Here is a 22,155-nt window from a genome sequence, read left to right on the forward strand (position 1 = left end):
ACAAGGAACCCGAAAACAGGCTCCCTCAAGAATCACAGAGCTCAATTGGAGCTCAGTTGGAAAAAAGGCTTACCTTGGTTGTATAAGGCCCTAGGTTCAATCCCTAGCACCTTATAAACCAAGCAAGGTTGCAGATACACTAATCCTCAGGAGGTAAAGACAGAAGGATAAGACATTCAAGGTCACCTACTGCTACATAGTTTTAGGCCAACCTGGACTATATGAGATCCATCTCAAAAAAATAAGCCACAGGACTAGAGAGACAGGTTAATCTATGTGCAGAGATCCTAAGAGTTGGATCCAAGTCCTCATGACAGACAACTCACAATTGCCTATAACTCCATCTCCAAGAGGATCTGATGCCTCTGGCCTCCATAGGTACTTTCACTTACATGTACATATTCAGCTATACATAATTTAAAATAATAATCTTTTAAAAACAAAAATTGAGGCAGAATCTGGATGGAGCCTCCCATCCCACCAGTCAGGTCACATTTAAAGAACAATAAGAAGAGGTGGTGTGATGGACCGTAATCGATGGATGATCTGTGTGTCAGAAGCACATGGCAGGACTCAGCAGTGCATCAGACTCAGTTTGGGAGTGGACAGGCAATGGAGTGCTTCACTGATGTGGCTGAGGGGAGCCAGGCCACAGAGACCTAATGCACATCTCTCCCCACAGAGCCAGAAGGGTTCTCTACCTAACTTTGGGCCTCCACTCCCTGAATGTCATCAGCCTCCAGACTCATGCCCTAAACACTAAGCCACTCTTAAGGAAAAGAATTTCTTCCTCACTCCTACACCCTTCAGAATCTCTCAGGGAAACATTCTGATTGGCTCAGCTGGGGTCACACATTTCATTCTACTCTGGCTAAGAAGATTAGCTATGACCCAGGTGGCATGAGTGAACTACACTCCAGTGACCAGGGAACTAGGATCATCTAAGAAGCCAGGACTTCAAACCACAGACGCAGGCAGAATAAGCAGGATGGTCTTCTCTTCTTTATTGATTTACTCTGGGTGTTTGTGCATGGTGTATGCATGCCATGTGTGTGTATATGTGGGAGGGAGTGCATGCACCGTGCAGTATCTTTCTTGATGATGATGATCAGAATCAGCACCATTTGAACAGAATCTCTCCCATCATGGAGACCAGGCTGGCCAAAAACAAGAGTTTCACCTGGGTCTGCCTTCTCAGCACTGGGATTAAAGGTGTGTGTGCACCACCACCACCACCACCACCACCACCACACCACCAACCACCACCACCACAGCTGGCTCCATCTTATTTTTTGAGACAAAGCCTCTCACTGAACATGGAGCTCAGCATTTCTGCCAGAGTGGCTGAGCAGTGAGCTCCAGGTGCACCACTGCACCTGGTTTTCACACGGGTGGTGAGGATCAGGCCTGAGCGGGTCCTCAGACTTCAGCAGCAAGCACTTTACCCACTGAACCCTCTCCCTAGCCTCAGATCTGATTTAAAAAAGTGTGTGTGTATGAAGTGTGTATGTCATGCGTGTGAGTGCATGCACACAACTGCCACGGCACTCATGGGGAGATCAGAGGACAGTCTGGGGAAGTTTAATTTTTCCTTCCACCACAGGGTCTCAGGGATGGAACACAGGTTTTCAGCCTTGGCAGCAAGTGCTTTACCCACTGAACCATCTGGCCAGTGCTGCTTTTAGTTTTAAGACAAGGTCTCATGTAGCCCAGGCTGGCTTTGAACACGCTATGTATCCAAGACTGACCCTGAATTTCTGGTCCTCTTGCCTCTCTTTACCTTCCTAGTGTTGGGATCACAGGCCTGAACCATCATGCAGTTTATGCTGTGCTGGGATCGAATTCAGCATCTCTCCTGAAGAGGCCAGCACTCTAACAACTGAGCTGTCTCCAGACCTACAACCTCCCTTAATGACTAAAATATTTACAGCAAGTACTCAAAAATGAGAGGAGGCTTGAAAACCTGATTTTAATCAGTTATATGGGACCCTGTTCAAATGCTTTTTTCTTGACAATTACATAGAAGTGAAACTTGGTCTCAGGTTAGGATGCGATTTTTGTGAGTCTGATTTGAACCGCAGCTTTCTCTGACGTCAAATCTTGAAAGTTAAATAAGAAACACTAGGTGTAGTGGTGCATGACCCGGCACTCAAGAGGCAGATGCCGATCTCCGTGTTCAAAGCCAGCGTGACCTAAAAAGTTGTTTTCCATGTTTTTCCCCACCTAAACACGAAATAAATACGTACTTGTCTTTAGGAAAATGTGACTGCTAATTTCATGTGTTATCCTCACTGGACTAGGGGATGTCCAGATAGTCAGTACACTGTCACCTCTGGATGTGTTTGTGAAGTTGTTTCTATAAGGGAATAGTGGTTAAACCCATAAACTGTACCAAGATTTGCTCTCACAAACACCAGAGGTACAGCAGTTCACTGAAGGTCTGTGATAAAGGTCTGCTATAATCTGAATTGTGGAGCTCGGGAGTGTGGGTGAAATCTCCCCTGGATGGAAGAGCAGATAACTATACCACAAAGATAAACCAGTCGGGTCAGCTTCTCATCTTCGGTCTGGTGAGGCTCCCACTCTGGGGGTGGACACATAGACTGGGATGACATCATTCACGAGGTCTCCATGGGCTGGACCCAGCTTCGAAGATACTAATCCAAAGCCTAGATCTCCTGTAAAAGTTCTTCAGAACAGAGCTCAAGAGCTGGGTATGCCTTGGGGGGGGGTATTGGTTCTGCCTCAACTGAATGTACCAGACTTTGCTATTCCCCCATGAGAGGACTTACCCTTTTGGATTAGGAAAGGATGAGTGGGTCTGGGGGAGGGGAAGGAGGGATGAGAGGGGGATCTGTGGTTGGTATGTAAAATGAATAAAAAAAAACTTTTAAATCAAAAAGAAAAAGAGGAAGAAGAAGGAGGAGGAGGAGAAGGAGAAGAAGGAGAAGGAGGAGGAGGAGAGAGGAGAAGGAGAAGATGAAGAAGAAGAAGAAGAAGAAGAAGAAGAAGAAGAAGAAGAAGAAGAAGAAGAAGAAGAAGAAGAAGAAGAAGAAGAAGAAGAAGAGAAGAAGAAGAAGAACTGGCTATGGCCTGTGCACACTTAAGAAACCCAGGATTCAGGAGCCAAGGTAGGAGTTTCACGAGTTTCTGCCTGTCCTGAGTTACAAAACAAATTCCAGGCCACTGTTGTCTGCACAGTAAGACCCTGTCTTAAATTAAGCACACACACACACACACACACAATGGTGTGCAGTCACTTCAGAAAACTGTGTAAAGGTGGGAGGCACGAGGGGGGGAGGGTTGCTCCCCACCCACTCCCCAAGGGGCTGTCGAAGCTCTTTGTCAGAAAACATCTTTGCTTACTCCCAGTGGGATACAACCAAACAGGACCAGACACCAGCAACCAAGAGACAGGACAGGGTGGTGGAGGCCCCACCCCCTGCCTCCAGGAGTCCTCCCTCAGGGCAAGCACTGCTACTGCTCAGACCCAGCACTCACTGTCTCATCTTACCCAGCTCCTGGCAGACAATGCTCAGCCTCCCTCACTGTCAGGACCTGGGCCACTGAGCATGTGACAAATCTGCTTGCACTCGATGGAGGGTTGTCAAGGTGCTGGGTCCAGAATGGGATGTTTTGGATGTTCGTGGTCATCACCCATGGACTTCTACACCCGCCCATCTTCACTGGGCCTGGAGTCTGGTTTGCAGTCAACTTCCTCATCTTCATGGCCCCAAGTGCCTCAGTTCCTCTCAATTCCCCAGGCCCATAGACCCTGCGGCCTGAACTCCATCTAATTCTTCACCCAGCCCCTCCCAAGGCCTGCAGGAGTTCCATTGAGTGAAATAGGAAAAAAGGCCCTAGAGCAAACCAGAAATCCTACTTGTTAGTGATGAAGCAGGGGAGGGGAAAGGTGAATTGTTCATATTGCTATTTTATGCAGAAACAGCGGCTGCTATTTGTGGGACACTTAAGCTGACCAGTCACTAATCCCCACGTGCCCCTTTTACTCTTCTGCATGCCAGGCACAAAGCAGCACACAAAGGCAGGGGTTGCACCCTGCACCTCAAACCAGAGCCCAGGCATCTAACTAGACTAATGAAGGGCAGTGGGAGACTGCGTATTTGTAACGCGAGCAGAAGAGGCAGCTCAGACTTCACACCTCGTTGCCAGTTTACAAACGTGGGTGAAACATAAAGGACTCCTCCTTTCCAAGTGAAGAGTGAAGGGAAACATCAGCAAATCAAATTCCGGTGCTCGTCATTTTTGTTTTTGTTTTGTTCCTTTTCAAAGCTGTCATAGTCTCAGATTGATCATTGGCTCTTATTCTCAAGGGAGGACACAAACGTTGAGACAGATGCCAGTTTGGTGACTCCAACAGGAAACAGTTCCTACAATTCTTTAGTCAGGTCTCCAAATTCAGGATCTCCATCCCCTCGACAATTCAAGTTTTCACAGCTAAATGTTCATTCATTTTTTTTTAAACTTCTGTGAATTGGTCTTCATACCTGTGTTTATATTAACTTTGGGGGAATTTAATTTTATATTTTACTTATGCGTGTGGAGAGCAAATATACCACAACAGACATGCTGAGGCCAGAGGACACCTTGGTGAGGGTGGTTCTTTCCTTACACCTTTCTGTGGGTTCTGGGGTTAGAAATTAGGCCATCAGGCTTTTGCAGCAAGCATCTTTACACTGAACCAACCTGCTGGCCCAATTTATGGAGGTTTTAAAATATATTCATGTGTGCGTGTGTGTGTGTGTGTGTGTGTGTGTGTGTGTGTGTGTGTGTGTGTGTACGTGTACTTACATGCATGCAGGTACCCACAGACTGTCAAATCCCCCAGAGCTGGAGTTAGCCTGAAGTTGTGAGCCACCTGACACACGGGTGCTGGGATTAAACTCAGGTCCTGGCTTGTCTGGTGACACACACCTTTAATCCCAGCACTTGGGAGGCAGAGGCAGGTGGATCTCTGGGAGCTCAAGGCCAGTCTGGTTTACAGAGTGAGTTCCAAGGACAGCCAGAGCTGCGTAGTGAGACCCTGTCTAGGAAAAGCAAAAACAAACAACAAATAAGATTTAATTTTTAAAAACATTTTATATGTGAGGTGTTTTGCCAGCAGGTACGTCTGTGCACCACATGTTTGCAGTGCCCATGGAGGTCAGGAGAGGGCGTCAGATACCCAGCAGTCGTGAGCCACCATGTGAGTGCTGGGAACTGAGCCTGGGTTCTCTGGAAGAACGGCAAGTGCCCTTAATACACTGAGCCATCTCCCAAGCCCCCTCCCTTCCCCCCCCTTTTTTTTTTAAAAAAAAAAAAAGAATTAGTTTTTAAAAAATTGTACTTGGGTATTCCTGTGCACAGCAAGAATGTGGGGTCTAGGGAGGGAATTAGGGTCTTCAGACTTGGCAGCAGGCATCCATCTTACTGGCCCCCATGAACTTTTTGAGCTCTTACTATGTGGCTGGTACACTTTACATTTATCTTTCACTGTACTTTTATTGCACAGGCAAGTTATATAAAAATCTCAAAAGTGACACTTTATTTAATAGAGATGAGCTAAGCCCATGTATGTCTACTTCCAAAGCACTGCATTAATAACCTGCAGTTCTCTTTATTCCATGGACTAATTCACTTGATTAGGTTAACTGCCCACATTGGCTAGCACTGATGTTATATACCAGGCAACTAGATAAGATGGATGGATGGATGGATGGATGGATGGAGCCATATTTTCAGATGTGGGAATGTCATTACACTTTGCTGAAGTGACTATCTAGGGCATCCTTTTAACTTCCATAAACCTAGGTGGGGTTGGAAATGTAACAAGGGCAGAGCATTTGCCTAAAGAAGCCTGGATTCAATGCCGTATGGAGACTCGGTGCGTTCAGTTGTTCACATCTACTTCCTAGGATTTTTCCCCCTCTATAGAATTCCCTTACTCAGCACCTTCAAATGCCATACTCTTGCCACTTTCAGGTTGGATTTGAGGCGACTTCACATGAATTCATACCTACTACTGAAACCAGGTCACAGCAGGGAGGATCGTAGGCCCAGGAATCTGTTACTGCTGCCTTACAAAATGGTCCTGTTGTCAAAACATTGTATACATGTATGAAATTCTCAAGGAATAAACAATATATTTTAAAATAAACTTTAAAAGTTTGTAACAAGAGCATTTGCTGCCTTCCCAGAGGAAGTTCAATTCCCAACACCCACATGGCAGCTCACAATTGACTCAACTACAGTTCAAAAGGCTTCACACACCCTCTTCTGGCCTCCACAAGCATTGCATCACATGATGCACAGACATCATACAAGCAAAATACTCAACAGCACATAACACAAAAGAATTCTGCCTTTAATCCCACCACTTGGGAGACAGGAAGGTGGGTATGTCAGAGTTCCAGGCCAGTCAGGAGAGTATAGTGAGATCTTGTGGTGTTTTTTTTTTTTTTTTTTTTTTTTTTTAAAAAAAAAAAACTTATTTACTCATGTATTTTTACTCATGTATGTCTTCGTGCACACCAAAAGAGGGAATCGGATCCCATTACAGATAGTTGGGAGCCACCACATTGTTGCTGGGAATTGAACTCAGGACCTCAAGAACACCCAAGTGCTCTAACCACTGAGTGATCTCTCCAGCCTCCCAGAGACTTTATCTTTTAAAGAAAAGTTCATTCTCATTGTGGTGGTTTGAATGAGAATGGCTCCATAGAGTTTATTTATTTGAATGTTTGGTTGCCCGTTGGTACACTGTTTAGGAAGGATTAGTTGAGACAGTTTTAAAGGAGATGTCTCACTGGGGGCGGGCTTTGAGGTTTCAATAGCTCAATTCCACTGCCTCCTGCCTGTAGATCAGGATAAAAGGTCTCAGCCACTGCTCTAACACCAGGTCTGGTCTGTCTGCAGCCACATTCCCCACCATGAAGATCATAGAATCACCCTCTGAAACCGTAAGCAAGCCTCTAATTAAATGCTTCCTTTCTAAATTAGTTGCCTTGGTCATGGTGTCTCTTCAGTGACAGAACACTAAGACATTCATTTATAAGCTTTGGACATTCTACCCTTTTCATTCAACACTCTTCCATGGCTCCCTTACAAGTCTTTCCTTCATGTGCACAGGAATCAAGCTTGCTTACCTATTTTGCTCCAGGTTAAGAGTTCTATGTCCATCAGCTAGTTTTGGCCAACAGAAAAAAAAAGCTAAGAACAAATTTGAAAAGCTGAGAAATGAACAAGAGAAAATGCTAATGGGGCAGGGATGTTTGGGCAGAAGAAAGGAAATTGTGTGTTGGGGGGGGCGGGGGAGGTGACTGGTAATCCATTGTGTCAAGATTATCTTCAGTCTACCAACTACTTTCTTTAAAAATTACTTAAGATACTCTCTTCTCACATAAGCTCTGGAAGCCTTTGTATCAGCTAAAGCTGACAATATTGAATCACTAGGGATACCATAGGCAGAGCTTCCAAGAAAACCCTGTGGCCCGAGAGTCAGCCATATCACACCCTGAGACATTAACTTGCGGTGAGACCCTAAGATCTTCAATCTCTTTGCACTTTAGTGAATCTGTAACAGTCCAGCTCTCTTGCAGAACTGTGGTAAAAACCAAGCTTGAATGTGTATATAAGAGTGTGCATGCAGTAAATGAACACAAATGAGTCAAGTGTCCAGCTAAGATTTCTTCTCTCCCTCCCCTAAGACCAAAGACTTAATAGAAACTCATACTGTCATTATACCAACTAAATGTCTACTTGAACAGACAAGTTACTTCAAGAACTATTTTGGCATTATTTTAAAATTTGCTTTATCTACCAAAACATTCTTAGTAATCACAAATTGCTTGCTTGTATTTTATGTCCTGAAGCATCCCAACTGGATCAATACTCACTCCAGGTGCTAAAGAGCTGGTTCTGTGGCTAAAAACATAGGCTGCTATTGCAGAGAGCAAGATTTTGATTCTCACCACGCATGATGTGGCCCAAAATTATCTATAATTCCAGTTTCAGAGATCTGATGTCTCCGCTGGTCTCTATGGAGACTCACTTCTTATGAGTGAGTCTCACAGAGGAGTCTGCAGGCAGGAAGGTGAGGAATTCCAAGTTGCCCACTGCTTCTGGCAAGAGCCACTAGGCTCGGTTCAAAACAAGAGTCTAAGAGCGTTGAACACACCTTTATTCAGGTAGAAGTACAAAAGCACGTTCCTAACCCAAATGCATACATGTGATTTTTACAGATTCTGCTACTTAGGGATGAATCAGTCCTCTGCCTCAGTCACCACAGGTGACTATTGGTCTCTATAAGTAAGAGTATACAAGTTTGATAGGGACAAAAAAAGCATGCATTTTTCATTTGCTTTTACATTTAAATCAATTTGATATATGTCGGTTTTCTTGCCTTGATGACATCAACACTACGATTGCTGATGGCAAAGAAGTAAAATACAGTGGTAGGACTATCCTAGAGGTTAGCCACAAGGTTTACAGAGTGAGCAATTTTTTTTAGATATTGGTTGAGGATCCTAGTGAACATTACAACATCTGAACTATGGAGCCTCAACTGCTTGACTGACAACTAGAATTTTAAATAATACTTTTCTTGTTCATAAAATGTTATGAATTTTAGTCTCAACAATTCTCGCTCATACAAACCCTCCTCTTTATCGCCAATTGGACTCCTGAAGCTCCACTTGGGGCCTGGCCATGGATCTCTGCATCCAGTTCCCACAGTCATTAGATGAGGTTTCTAGCATGACAGTTAGGGTGTGACCCTTCAAATAAGCTTGACTCTTAGTAACTTTCTTCTCTAAACTTCTAGTTGTGCATATGTCTTCCTATTTCATTAATTCCAACCCCCAATTTTTTTTTTTTTTTTTTTTTTTGGTTTTTCAAGACAGGGTTTCTCTGTGTAGCTTTGCGCCTTTCCTGGAGCTCACTTGGTAGCCCAGGCTGGCCTCGAACTCACAGAGATCCGCCTGGCTCTGCCTCCCGAGTGCTGGGATTAAAGGCGTGGGCCACCACTGCCCGGCCAGAACCCCCAATTTTTTTATTCTTCTCTCATACATTATATCTTGCTCGCAGTTTCCCCTCCCTCCACCCCTCTCAATCCCTCCCCCTACCTCCCTTCTGCCTGAGATCCACTCCTCCTCCATTTTCCTTCAAAAAATAATCAGGCCTCCCAGGAATATCAATCAAACATGGCATAACAAGTTACAATAAGACTAGGTACCAAAATAAAAATAACAAAACAAAACAAAACATCCTGGTGGTGGTAGCACACATCTTTAATCCCAGTGCTAGGAAGGCAGAGGCCAGTGATCTCTGTGAGTTTGAGGCCAACCTGGTCTACAGAGTGAGTTCCAGCACAGCTGGGATGTTACACAGAGAAACCCTGTCTTGAAAAAACAAACAAAAACAAATAAAAGAGACTAGGCACCAACCCTCATATCAAGGCTAGATGAGGCAACCCAGAAGGAGGGGGAAAAAAGCACAGGCAAAAGAGTAAGATATCCCTCACTCCCACTGTTGGGAGTCCCCCCAAAACACCAAGCTACACAACCATCACATATATGCAGAGAACCTGGCTCAGACCCTACTTTGTCTCTTCAGTTTCTCTGAGCCCCTATAAGCCCTTAGTTGACCCTTAGGCCATGTTCTTATATTCTCTGGCTTCTACAGTCCTTCCTCCCCCTGCTCTGTGGGGTTCCCCATCTCCACCTAGTGTTTGTTAGTTTCAATGTTGATTATCTGTTTCTGTTTACTGTTTTCGGTTCTTAGTTACTGTTTGTTCTTATTTTCCAAAGACTTCAAGTGCATCATTAACTGATCAATATCAACTCTCTTCAGTGTATTGATATAGGCACTTAACCTTATAAGCCTTCCTCATGGGATGCCCTCATTGTGTTCCACAGATTTGGCTATGTTGTGTTTTCATTTTCATTCATTTCTAGAAATTTTACATTTCCTTCTTGATTTCTTCTTTGGCCAAACTAAATTTCAGTAATGTGCTGTTTAGTTTCCATAAGCTTGTGTGCTTTTTGTAGTTTCTGTGGTTATCAATATCCAGTTTTATTCCATGGTGGTCAATAGAATGAAGAATGTGATTTCAGTTCTGTATTGTTGACACTTGCCTGAGTCTGCAGCTTTCCCACTCTTCACACCCATGGACCTTACAGAGTCAGACATGGTCCCCATCCTGGTTCCTCAGCTACCACTGGAACTTTTGGAGACACAGCCCCCTCTGAACCTTCCATGCGTCTGTGGACCTAAGCAGGAATTAACTCAGCTCCCCAATCTGGGTCTGCAGCCACTGCTGAAGAGGCTGCAAGGTGTGGACTTTCCTGAGCACCTGTGGGCCTAAGGAGGAGTTACATTTGGTTATGTCTCCTCCTTTTCCTCAACTCCATCTTTTATATTAAAAAAAATAAAGCTAAATAGTGGTGGCTCATGCCTTTAATCCTGGCACATTGGAGACAGAGGCAGATGGATTTCTTAGTTCAAGGTCAGCCTGATCTACTGATAGAGATCCAGGACAGCCAGAGCTACACAGAGAAACCCTGCCTCAAAAACAAAACAAAACACGGATGAACATTTTACCTCTACATATGTAAGTGCATCATGTCTGTGCTCAGAACCACCAGATGTCAGAAGAGGGCATTGATCCTCTGGACCTGGAGCTACATATGGTCGTAAGTTAACACTGTGGGCTCTGGGAGCCACATGAGATCCTCTGCAAGAATGGCTAGTGCTCTCAACTGCTGAGCCATCACTTTAGTCTCCCTATCTCTTCTTGCTGATAAAGAAAATTCATTAGGCAATCTCATGTTACTCTATAACTTTGTCCTCTCTGAATTACTACTGAACTTGTTTCACTGGGGTTAAGTGTCAAGCCAGTTCACATTCTTCCTTAGTAAAAGGTGGCATGGCCAGGTTCGTGGATGGAGCTCCCAAACCCACGGAGCTCCCAAACCCACAACAGGTCACAGGCCAGGGACCATACATTTGGAAGAGAAAGGTGTAAACATTATAGCATCCATTTCCTGTAGTGGGTAGCCATTCCAGCTTGGTTCTGGAAGTTCCAACCCCCATTGAGACTCTGGCAACTGTCCTGCCTACGAGGCGGGGCGAGGGGAGGCGCCAGGGGACCCGAGAGCTGGATGGGTCAGCGCTCTCGCTGGGCGCTCTCAGTTACGCCATTAAATAAATATCCTTTTAACTACGTGGAGTGGCCAAAATAATTTCTCCAATAATTTCCTAATTAGACTAATGACATCCACACCTACCCCATCAATGACTAATTAAGAAAATGCCCTACAGGCTTGCCTGCAACCCAGTCTCATGAAGGCATTTTTTTAAATCGAGATTCCCTCCTTTAGATGACTTTAGCTTGTTTCAAGCTGACGTAAAGCTATCCACCACAGTGGCATCTGCTTGGAATCCTAGAACCAGGATAGGTACAAGCAGATCTCTGGGACTCACTGGCTAGCCAGTCTTACCTACTTGATGAATTCCAGGTCAGTGAGAGACTCTGTCTCAAAACAAAAGAAAAAGAAAAAAGAAAAAGAAAAAGATAGATGTCTGATGTTGTCCTCTGGTCTCCATACACACACTCTCATATATGCACATACACCTGAATATGTGTGTTACATGTGTGCACTCACACATATGAACACACACACTCTCTTTCTGTGCTAAAACCTGGCTTGTTGTAACTAGGTTATTTTCATGTTAGCCATAACTAAAATTAAAATTCAGATGCTTTATTTTGCAACCATGAAGTGACATACATACTTCGTCATTGAAATTGCTGTGGTTTGTGTGTGACTCATGTGTAACTCACGTGTTGGAAACCGTAACTCTCCAAGCAACAGAGTGGACTTTGAGAGGGAATGGGCCATCTGGGCTCTGTTCTCTGAAGTGAGATCTTGAAGGAACTGGAGGGATGAAGTAGCAGATGGATATGATCAAGATGCACTTTATGAAAATTTCAAAAAACAATATTATTTTAAAAGCTGGAAACTCCAAGAAAATACTTGATGAAGTGCCTGGTGTTAGAAACTTGGCAATGAAAAACAAACACCCCAACCCACGCAGCCAGCCAAAGGGGAATTAGAGTCAGTGGATAAAGCACTTGTGTGCAAATGTGGATTCCAAATTTCAGAGTCCAAGAATCACCCTGAAAAGTGTGAAGACATGACAGCCATTTGGTAGAGTCAGACAGGATCCCTGGGCCAAGCCTGGCTAGCAAGACTAGTTAGACTAGTGAGTTCCGGGTTTATGCAGAGACCCCAGATGAAGTGGGGAGCTATGGAGAAAGACAACCAACAGCATCTTCTGACTTCCCCAGGCATCCGCCCAAAGATATGTGACCCTGTGTGAGCATGCACCCCATATCGACATATGCAAGACCAAGACACCCCAACAATAAAACAATGAAACATAAAAAACCAACAGAAAGTTTCCCTAAACAAACCAAAACCAAAAATAAAATGAACAGATAACCATTATCTCTGTTTTTTCTCCCTCAATCTTGAAGAACAGACACCATTTTCTCCCATGAGCCACAGCGCGTACACCCTGTGTCATTATGCACAGCAGTTCCCTTCCTTCTCCTTTCCCAGTCCCTCTTCTCCAGCGGAGGTTCAGCTATTTTCCCGAGGAGTGGTGACTTGAAAGTCCTTCCGTCATTTCCCACAGGTGTCCCTCTCCTTCTCCCTTTGTGGTCTGTCCCCTCCCTCTGTGCTCCACTGAGTGCCTGACCCTATGTCAGCATCACATCTTGGTGACAGTCACCAATCCTGTCTGCTCCTTATAAATAAGTCACCAGTCTCAAATAACTTGTGACATCAACACAAAATGAACCAAGACAACAGTTGTCATTAAACTGGGCTGTTCTCACAGCCTTGGAGGCCATCTGTTTATCTTCTGGACTATTCCACAGCAGAGCATGTGGAGGGACATGCTGGTGACCCCTGACACTCTCAGGCCACTTCAGATACTCTTGTCTGTGCCTTCCCTAAGCTCTTGGTTCCTCTAAAGACATCTTGCAGTGGGTTACACATCCAGTGTCTCCCACTACACCCTTTTTTGAGGCATCATCTCTCTATGTAGTTCTGGCTGTCTTGGAACTCACTATGTAGATCAGGCTGGCCTTGAAATCCCAGAGAACCTCTTGTCTCTGCCACCTGAGTGCTGGGATTCAATGCTTGCACCCTCATGTCTGGCCTTATATCTCACTTTGTGCTGGTCTTGTTCAAGTGTCATCTTACTGTGTGTCCCCCACAGATGCATCCAAGCCCAGGGCAAGTGAAGACTCAATTTGGCCAAATAGAAGACACTCATGATTCTAGAGAAAATTATGAATGAAGACTAAAGAACCAGAGGCTGACCTAGGCTGGGAAGAACCCCTGTAAAAATCACTGTGGATGGCAGGCACAATGGCCACTTGTTTCCTCAGGTGACTCTATACTGGGCCAAATGGACACTTAAAGCTACCCAGGACAGCTATATTATAGCACAATTTGTCATATTGAAAGTGGTGTGGGTCATGATGTGGCTCAGTGGTAAAGACAATTGCTGTCAAACTTGAGGACTTGATCTGTCCCTGGAGATCCTATCGTGAAGGTCAAGAGCTGAGCCCTCAACATTGTCTTCTGACCTCCACACACACCATGTCATGATCTCCAATAAACAAGGAAATGTAGTTTAAAGAAAATAGAAGAAGTGATTGGTATCTGCTGACTTTCTACAGCTGATTATTTCTGTTTACTAATTGTCAAGGGAGCCCTTGCCTTAATTAATGATCTACGGCTCTAAGTCATGAACCCAATTAATCCTGGCTAAATGACCTTTTGGATACACTCATTTCCCCTGCCCTTCTCTATCACAGCATTAGCTGAGTTCAAGCAGAATAGGGAGGTAAAACAAATATTGGTTTTCTTCAAAGATTTTTCAGACTTTGCCTCCTGATTATTCTGGCATGCACAAGTTGGACTTGTGAAATGAAGACATTTTGACAGCAAAAATCAACTGAGAGACTTTATTTTAAAATGATGGGTCATTTTTGAAATGTTTTGGGGTGGGAGATATCCAGAGAAAAAAGTTGAAGTGCTAATGGTGAACTTGTCAAATAGTGCAGTTGAGTTCAACTCTTTGTCATTGTGACACAGTGCTGTCCTCTACATGATTCATGTCCCAGAACCACAAATTGAGTTACAAACTGAGAAATTGTAAAAACCCACACACTTATGTTTTAAGTAAGTTTATGGTTTGGTGGTGGCCTGAATTCAGAGTTGCCCTTGATTGCATGTGGCTTGTGGGCTGTGAGTGGACACACCTGCAAATGGTCATCTCTAAACTGATGTTATACCCAAGGAATACTAAGTGGGCTTAGCAGGATGGAGTCATAAAGTTGAGAGTGGGTGGGGTCGTTGGAGGAGTTGGAGAGTAGAGATAGAAAAGTGGAAATGATGTAAATACAGTACTCATGTATAATTTTTTTAAGTGAGAAAAGAAGGGTTTCTTCATATATTTGGAGGAATTTTTGCTAGATTGATGAAACCTAAGAGTTTAATTGTTTGTATACACAAATAGTCTTTCACTGTTATATTTATTTACCGAACTACTGAGAAGAAATGACTCTTTCATTTTTTTGAAGACTCATTTTTAGTGTGTGTGTTTGTGTGTGTGTGTGTGTGTGTGTGTGTGTGTGTGTGAGAGAGAGAGAGAGAGAGAGAGAGAGAGAGAGAGAGAGAGAGAGAGAGAGAGAGAGAGAGCCTGCAGAGGCCATTTTGCTTCCCCTGGAACTGGTGTTAAGTAGCTGTGAGGCACCTGATGTGGGTGCTAAGATCCCAGTTCAGGGTCATCTGTATCACCAGCAAGTGCTCTATGTGCTGAGCCATCTCTGCAGCTTCCTGTGTTCTTTACAAAAGTATTTACTTCATATTAACTTATTGGTGTGTGACTGAATATGTGTGTGGGTTGTGAAGACCAGAACTCAGTATCAGGGAATCCATTCTTTCCTTCCATCCCATAGGAGCTGGGAACTGAACTCAGGTTGTCAGGTTTGGAGACAGGTGATTTTACTCCCTGAGCTATCTTGCCAGTCTTAACATTGTCTTTTAATGACAGCTGGTATCTGCATTGTTTTCTGTGCCATTTCCCCCACTAATCTTATATGGTATTGGGCAAGGCTGAGCCTGTGAAAGGTGAAGACCCAGATATCTACAACACAACCCCCACATCTAAGTCTCAAAGAACCTTGAGGAAGAGGGGACAGTCATATTGTAAGAGTCAGAGGACTAGGAAGTCTGCTGTGCATCTCCTAGAAATGACAGGAAGTCACATCCATGAAACAACAATGTGGTTACTTAAACAAGATCTCAACAGCGACATTATCGATAGACATGATAACATGGTCAGGGAAATCTCACAAGACTCCATCTCCAGATGCAGTGCTGTAGGCAATTAATGACTGCTGAGAGAGAGAAAATTAGTCTTCACTAGGGATGAGTCCCTTAATTGCTTGTCCAGTTCCAAATGGTCAGCACTGTAAACATATACAAATGAGCCACACTAAACAGACTCAGCAGGTTGTTTTTATATATTTATATTTATATGTGTGTAACAATAATAATTAAAAGGAGGTCATGATATTGAGATGGAGTGGGGATGTGGGGGGTATTGGAGGGAGGAGAGGAAGGGGATGGTGTAATTTTATTTTAATTACAAATACAAATAAAAAGATGGAAACCTTGAGCTTTAGAGCTACATGATCTCTTGTTTCCTGGTTGTGTCAGGGATTTATTATGCAACCTTGGGTGAATCAGTTATCATTTGGGCATGGTTTCTTCACTTGTGATAGAGCTATCCTCACGGGGCTGAGGAGTGGATGATATCAGCTAATGTGGGCAAAGTACTTAGAACAGTAAACATTAGCTATTATTGTCTGATGTAAGCTTTTTCTTTGATTTTTTTTGTTTGTTTTTGTGTTTCGAGATAGGGTTTCTCTGTGTAATTTTGGTGCCTTTCCTGGATCTTGCTCTGTAGAACGGGCTGGCCTCAAACTCACAGAGATCTGCCTGGCTCTGACTCCCGAATGCTGGGATTAAAGGTGCGTGCCACCACCACCTGGCTATTTTATGTAAGCTTTGTTTGTATAGGGTGCATGTGTGTGCCTGTACCTGTGATTGTGTGGTCCGCCACACTTTCCCAAACTTCCAGTTGGGGAAAAAAATGTAATTTCTCGAACTCAAGGCCACAATGTTGGGTGACTTCTATACGTTCTTCTTATTTCTTAGTGCTCCATCCTATACTTAGGAGCTCTTGGATCCTGGTGAGGCTAGAGGACTTGGGAGATCCTAAGTGATAAATAAGATCGGAGTAATGATAAAGAAATAGGTGTCAGGAACTTCTTGATGTGGAGAGAGGTTAAGAGAGGCAAATAGTATTGAAAAGATCTTATAATTGGGTAAGCAGGCATTTGAACTTCTTAGGTCAATTCTGCTCAATTTCTCTTTTACATGGATGAAGAGACAAGTCTAGGAATACCAGAGACCACATACTTTCCATTCCTCATGTCATATCTTCACTTTTTTTTCAGAGAGAGCAAATTGTAGTAATGGTCATGGATATTAAGTCTGACTGAGATACTCAGTTCAAGGATGTTTAACTTTATAATCCCTATCACAATTTGTAATTCAAAAGCTATGCCTTCATTAAAAATCCCCCCCCCCCCGTGTGTCTGTGCATATGCCACTTATAGCTGGGTGCCTTTGGAGGCCAAAGAACAACATTGGATCCCCCTGGAGATAGATTTACAGGCAGCTATGGGCTACTAGGTGTGGGTGCTGGGAATCAAGTCCAGAACTTCTGAAAGTGTAGCAAGTGTTCTGAACTGCTGACCCACATCTACAGCCCCAACAGCTTTTTGAAAAAAAAGTACCTTTTATTGATTTTTTTTTTTTACAATCCCATACATGTATATCATGCATCTTGATTGTACACGCCCCAACTCCTCCCTGCTCCCTCTTAGGCATTCCTAATACATCTCCTCCCCCTTCATCTCCTATTATTTTTACTATTGTTGTTAATAACTCACCGAGTGCAATTACTGCTGCCTCTCAGCATGTTGACTGATATGGTGCTAATTTTTTTTAGAGTCTCCCCCTCACTAGAGATGAGGGGAAAGATTGAGATTCTGTTCTACTTAGTACTTGGCACATGCAGGCTTCTCCATGCCCAGAACCCAGCCGGCATCCCCTCTCAGAGGGAGAAAGAGGACACTAAGGTGTTGGTGGGTGGGATCACCCATTTCAAGTTTCCCAACTGAAAGAGTCACAGCGACTACACTCAAGGAAGGTTAGAGGAGGGTAGGTTACCCTGCAGCCGTCAACAGCTTAACCTGTTCATGTAAACCCAGAGTCTTCCTGGTTCTTTTTAGAAGCCAATGCCCTGTGAAAATTCATTCTGACCTTCCTCTAAAGCATATTTGCTAAGATGGTCTGATTTCTAGGCCTGACTACTGGTCAATCATACTTTCCTTCCATTCTCTTTTCCTTTGAATATATGAAAACAACAGATTCACTAGGAAGTATGGGGCCTTACACTCATGGCCATCACATGCCCTGCACATCACAGGACATGGCCAGAGCACTTAGAATCCATGCCAACAGCCATCACCTGGTCAGTATGTAGGACATGTATATGTTCTAAGCCATGTACCTGGTCTTTTTCTGCAGAGGAAAAACAGAATACATGGTCTTGGTGTTATTTAAACATTTTTATTAAATGTACTTTGTGGGTGTGTCTGACTGTGCTATCACATGCATGTGGAGGTCAGAAGACACGCTGCAGGAGTTAGTTCTCCCCTTCTACCATGTGGGTCCCAGGGGTCAAACACACCTTGTCAGGTGTTGGCAGCAAGCACCTTTGCCAGCTGAGCCATCTCACCCACCCAGAGTATTACCAATGCAGCCTCAACTTGGTGGTTTGGGGATTTTTCCTCCTGCTAAAAGAGGTTGGATCTAGACATCATGCATGATGCTCAAATGCTCTACCACTGAGCTTTATTCCCCAGCAGCCTGTGTGCTCTTTACTTCCATAGAATGGAATTATATGTAAGGAAAACATGGAGATGCAATACTGTATATTAAATAAATGCTCCCAAACACCTGGAGTCTCCCATCTCCTGACTTCCTTATTGAAGTGACATGTACTTTTTAAACACAGGGTCTCACACTGTAGCCCAAGTTAGCTAACTTAAACTTCCTATGTAGACAACATGACCTTGAACTTCTGGTCTTCCAGTCTCTACCCCTAGAGTGCAGGGATTAGAACCACCACCAGGCTCTGTTGTGTGGTGTTGATGATCCAGCCCAGGTCTTTGTACATACTAGACAAGTACTCTCTCAGCTGAGCTACATCCCCACCCCAGAGCACATACTGTCCTTATTTTTAATTAACACATTTTGTCGTCTGACAACGTTACACGTGTGTCTGAGGCATCCTGACTAATCCCCCACTCTCTCTCCCTTCACTCCCACCCTCGTCAGCCTCACTTCTTCCCTGCAAATCTCTTTCCCATATTCGTGATTTGTTTGTGTCCTGCAGACTTTGACTAGTGCCACCTGTGTGACTGTGGGTTTAGAACTGTCCGTTAGAGCCTGTGGGGTCACCACCCACCAGTGGGCACACAACTGAATACAAGGCCTCCCTCTCTCCCGGAACCTGCTAGGTGTCAATAGTTCAGCAGTAAGTGGCGAGGTCTGTCTCCTTCTCACGATGACCCTGTCACAGAGTGGCAGAGGTTGCATTTCAGTGGGTAGAAGGAGTACAGGAATTTGGGTTGGTGTTGGTGTTGTTTTTTCCCCCCCAAACAGGGTCTCATGTACCCCAGACTGGTCTCAAACTCTCTACATAGCTTTGAATTTTCTCTTTGAACTTCTGACCCCCATGCCTATACTACTTGAGTTCTGGGATTACAGAAGTCTTCTCCCAATTATGCGGTGCTGGGGATGGAGCCAGGGCTTTGTGAGTGCTAAGCTGTTGCTCTACCATCTGATTCTCATCACGACTCATAGTTTTTTTTCTCAAACAAACAACCAAATATCTGTGGTCCCAAATAAAAATAAAAACTTTAACCAATATATCAGCTTTATTAGTATGCACAATTCACACACTGCATGATTTACCCATTTACAGTGTAATTTTCTTTTCTTTTGTTTTTTAAGACAGGGTTTCTCTGTGCAACAGCCATGGAACTCTCTGTAGACCAGGATGGTAGACCCACCTGCCTCTGCCTCCTGAGTGCTGGGACTAAAGGTATGTGCCACTACCACCTGGTGTACAGTGTAATTTTCAATAATTTTAGATATGGTTCTACAGAAGTTACAGTCAGTGACTTTTAGAACATCTCATCACTCCAAAAACAACTCCCCTAACAGTTACAAGCAACTGATCAGAGGGATTTTCACACACACCCCACTTCATATTAGCTTTCTATATAGTCTTTGGTTGTGAGCCATAGCTGCCAGGGGCACTTGCAGTCTTGAGTCTCATTTCCTGACTCTGTAAAGCATGACCTCATTGGACCATGCTGAACTGTTGGTCCACTGGGACATACTAGAAACTGCCACCTCTCCTAGCTCAACTTGACTGGTCTGAAGGACGACTCTATTACATAGTGGTGACTACTGCCCAGAACAGTCTTATAATCTAGTAAAGGGTATACAGGAAGAGCCTCAGTGGTGAGCTAGGGGAAAGGAGATGATGTATGTGTGGAAGTCTTACCTTGGGAGATATGACTTCATTTCTTAGGGACACAGGTGAGGATAGATTCTAACAGATTGTTATTGTTTTGCTGAGTTGAGTTGTCAAAAATGACAAAATGTCTATAAAGGAGTCATAAATACATTCTGTAAAGGTCTGCATGCAGATGACACAATTTTTGCTTCATTTCATATATTTCTTGAATGAAGCCAGCCTTGATTAGAGGACATTTAATGTCAATGAATTTGTTTGAATTTCTGATAAAAAAAAACAAAAACAAAGAACCTTTGGTCGTCCTGAAATGACATCATTGTTTATTGAATCCTCACAGAATGTTAACACACAGGAGGTCAAAACAGAGTGTGCATGAACTTTCTGATCTGCCAAAGTGAAGAGGATACCAAAGTCCAGGTGGCTGGCGCTCTGGCCCACTATCTTCCCAGGGTATAAACACCGCAGGCTGCGCACACTTCAGCACCATTTGGCAGAAGGGAAGCCCTGCAGAGGGTAGCACACACAGCTGGAGGGAGGACACCAGTGGGGTGCACTGCTGACAGACAAGCCATGATGGACCTGACTTCAGTTCTCTCCCTGGAAACCTGGGTCCTCCTGGCAATCAGTCTGGTGCTTTTATACCGGTGAGTAACCACCAAAGATCCTTTCCCACCGTGTCCTCGGGATGGGGGTAATACTCAGACCTATATTCTGTCTGCAAGGTCAAAAGTGGTATCAGAAGCAGGGGCTGGAGAGATGTCTCAGTGTTTTAGAGCACTGACTGCTCTTCTAGAGGACTCAGGTTTGAATCCTGCCATCCACATGTGGCTCACAATCATCTGTAACTACAGTTTCATGGGATCTGATGCCCTCCACAGGCACTATAATAAAACTTTAGAAAGGGAGCAGAAGATGAAATTAACTCTTGTAAAAACATTTTAATTACATGTTTTTATTTATAGGGGCTACAGGCAGTATATGAGACGTGTGTGTGTGTGTGTGTGTGTGTGTGTGTGTGTGTGTGTGTGTGTGTAGACAACTTTGGGGAGTCAGTTCTCTCCTATCACATGGCTCCTGGGGTTCAAACTCAGATTGTCAACACTGACAGCCAGTGCCTTTACCCGTGGAGTCATCTTGAAGGCACAAAATGAAGGGACAACTGAGTTCATTTTGCATTTTTTGGCATAAGGAGGGATCAAACCAGAGCCTGTATGTGCTAGTCAAGCACTCTACTACTGAACTATAGCCTATTTATGCTAACTCTTAAAGTTCATATTGACAGTGTGCAAATCTGCTGGGCACACCCACATGTACTTTCAGCTCCCTTTTGCTGAGGGTGAGGAGGTTTTCTGATAAGATTTACTCTGGCTATGACCTGATTGACTTTTCAGGTTACCCCTAGATCCACCAGAACTCAGTAGAAACTGATATGAACAGAGGGCTGCCATGCACACTGGCACACTGGACCCCTCAGCTTTTCCCTAAGCTCTCTGGAAACTGGAGGGACAGCCAAGCTGTTTGTTTTCCTCATATTAGGGTTTTGGTCACGTTTATCACCTCTCTTCTGTGTGTGGTCACAAGGCTTTCTGTTTCACTTTATAGATTCGGGACCCATAAGCATGATATCTTTAAGAAACAGGGAATTCCTGGGCCCAAGCCTCTGCCATTTGTAGGAACTCTGCTGAATTACTACAAGGTGAGTGTTGATTGAACTCCCAATATGGCTTCCCTTGATGGCCAATAATGGTTTAGTTCTATTAAAGTAAGGTATCAGTTGTCCTGCCCTGTCACTCTCCCTTATTCCACTGAGCCATCTGGCTGGTGCCACTAAATGTTACCAAAGAACAAAATTTTCTCTGTCAGAAACAGTAAACCTCCTTTTTATGGGATTTGAGGGTTTGGTTCCCTGGCTACAGAAGGGTTGGTACATACAGGGCAATAAATGGATTTCACACTATTTCTCTTTCCAGGGTGTATGGAAATTTGATATCGAGTGCTATAAAAAGTATGGGAAAATATGGGGGTGAGTATTCTGGAAAGTTCCATGGAGTTGATCTTTTTAGGAGGATGTGCTCTACATGTGCAAGGACAATGCCAGCCCAGGACTGTAGTCATGCACCTCTCTGTTGTAAGGGTGATGCCATGTGTCATTAAGTGCCATGGCTCCCAAGTCTAACTATCTTGAGAACATTGTACACTGTGGCTTTTTGACAGGTTTTGGTGTTCCATAGACTCTGGGCCTTGTGTTTTGCTGCTTTGCTTTGTTTTTGAGACATGGTTTCTCTGTATAACAGCTCTGGTTGTCCTGGAACTTACTCTGTAGACCAGACTGACCTTGAACTCACAGAGATCCACCTGCCTCTGCTTCCTGAGTTTTGGAATTGAAGTTGT

The 22,155-nt window shown here is 44.0% G+C and overlaps 1 protein-coding gene across 1 annotated transcript; it reads left to right on the forward strand.

The window, feature by feature from the left end:
- The first annotated feature begins 20,221 nt into the window (after window positions 1-20,221).
- On the forward strand, window positions 20,222-22,040 carry LOC119086542 (cytochrome P450 3A31-like). The gene is made up of 3 exons (XM_037198505.1): window positions 20,222-20,408; window positions 21,367-21,460; window positions 21,735-22,040. The coding sequence occupies exons 1-3, from the start codon at window positions 20,335-20,337 to the stop codon at window positions 21,789-21,791; spliced, it is 225 nt and encodes a 74-aa protein (XP_037054400.1). The 5' UTR covers window positions 20,222-20,334; the 3' UTR covers window positions 21,792-22,040.
- Window positions 22,041-22,155: the final 115 nt, after the last annotated feature.

Source organism: Peromyscus leucopus, chromosome 23 (assembly GCF_004664715.2).
Source record: "Peromyscus leucopus breed LL Stock chromosome 23, UCI_PerLeu_2.1, whole genome shotgun sequence".
Classification (NCBI taxonomy): Eukaryota; Metazoa; Chordata; class Mammalia; order Rodentia; family Cricetidae; genus Peromyscus; species Peromyscus leucopus.

What these genes read in the sequence shown, in the direction of transcription:
- LOC119086542 (XM_037198505.1), top strand. Translation starts at nt 20,335, where the DNA reads ATGATGGACCTGACTTCAGTTCTCTCCCTGGAAACCTGGGTCCTCCTG. An exon ending in AGTCTGGTGCTTTTATACCG is followed by an intron (nt 20,409 to 21,366) that starts GTGAGTAACCAC and finishes TTCACTTTATAG; the next exon opens with ATTCGGGACCCATAAGCATG. An exon ending in CTCTGCTGAATTACTACAAG is followed by an intron (nt 21,461 to 21,734) that starts GTGAGTGTTGAT and finishes TTCTCTTTCCAG; the next exon opens with GGTGTATGGAAATTTGATAT.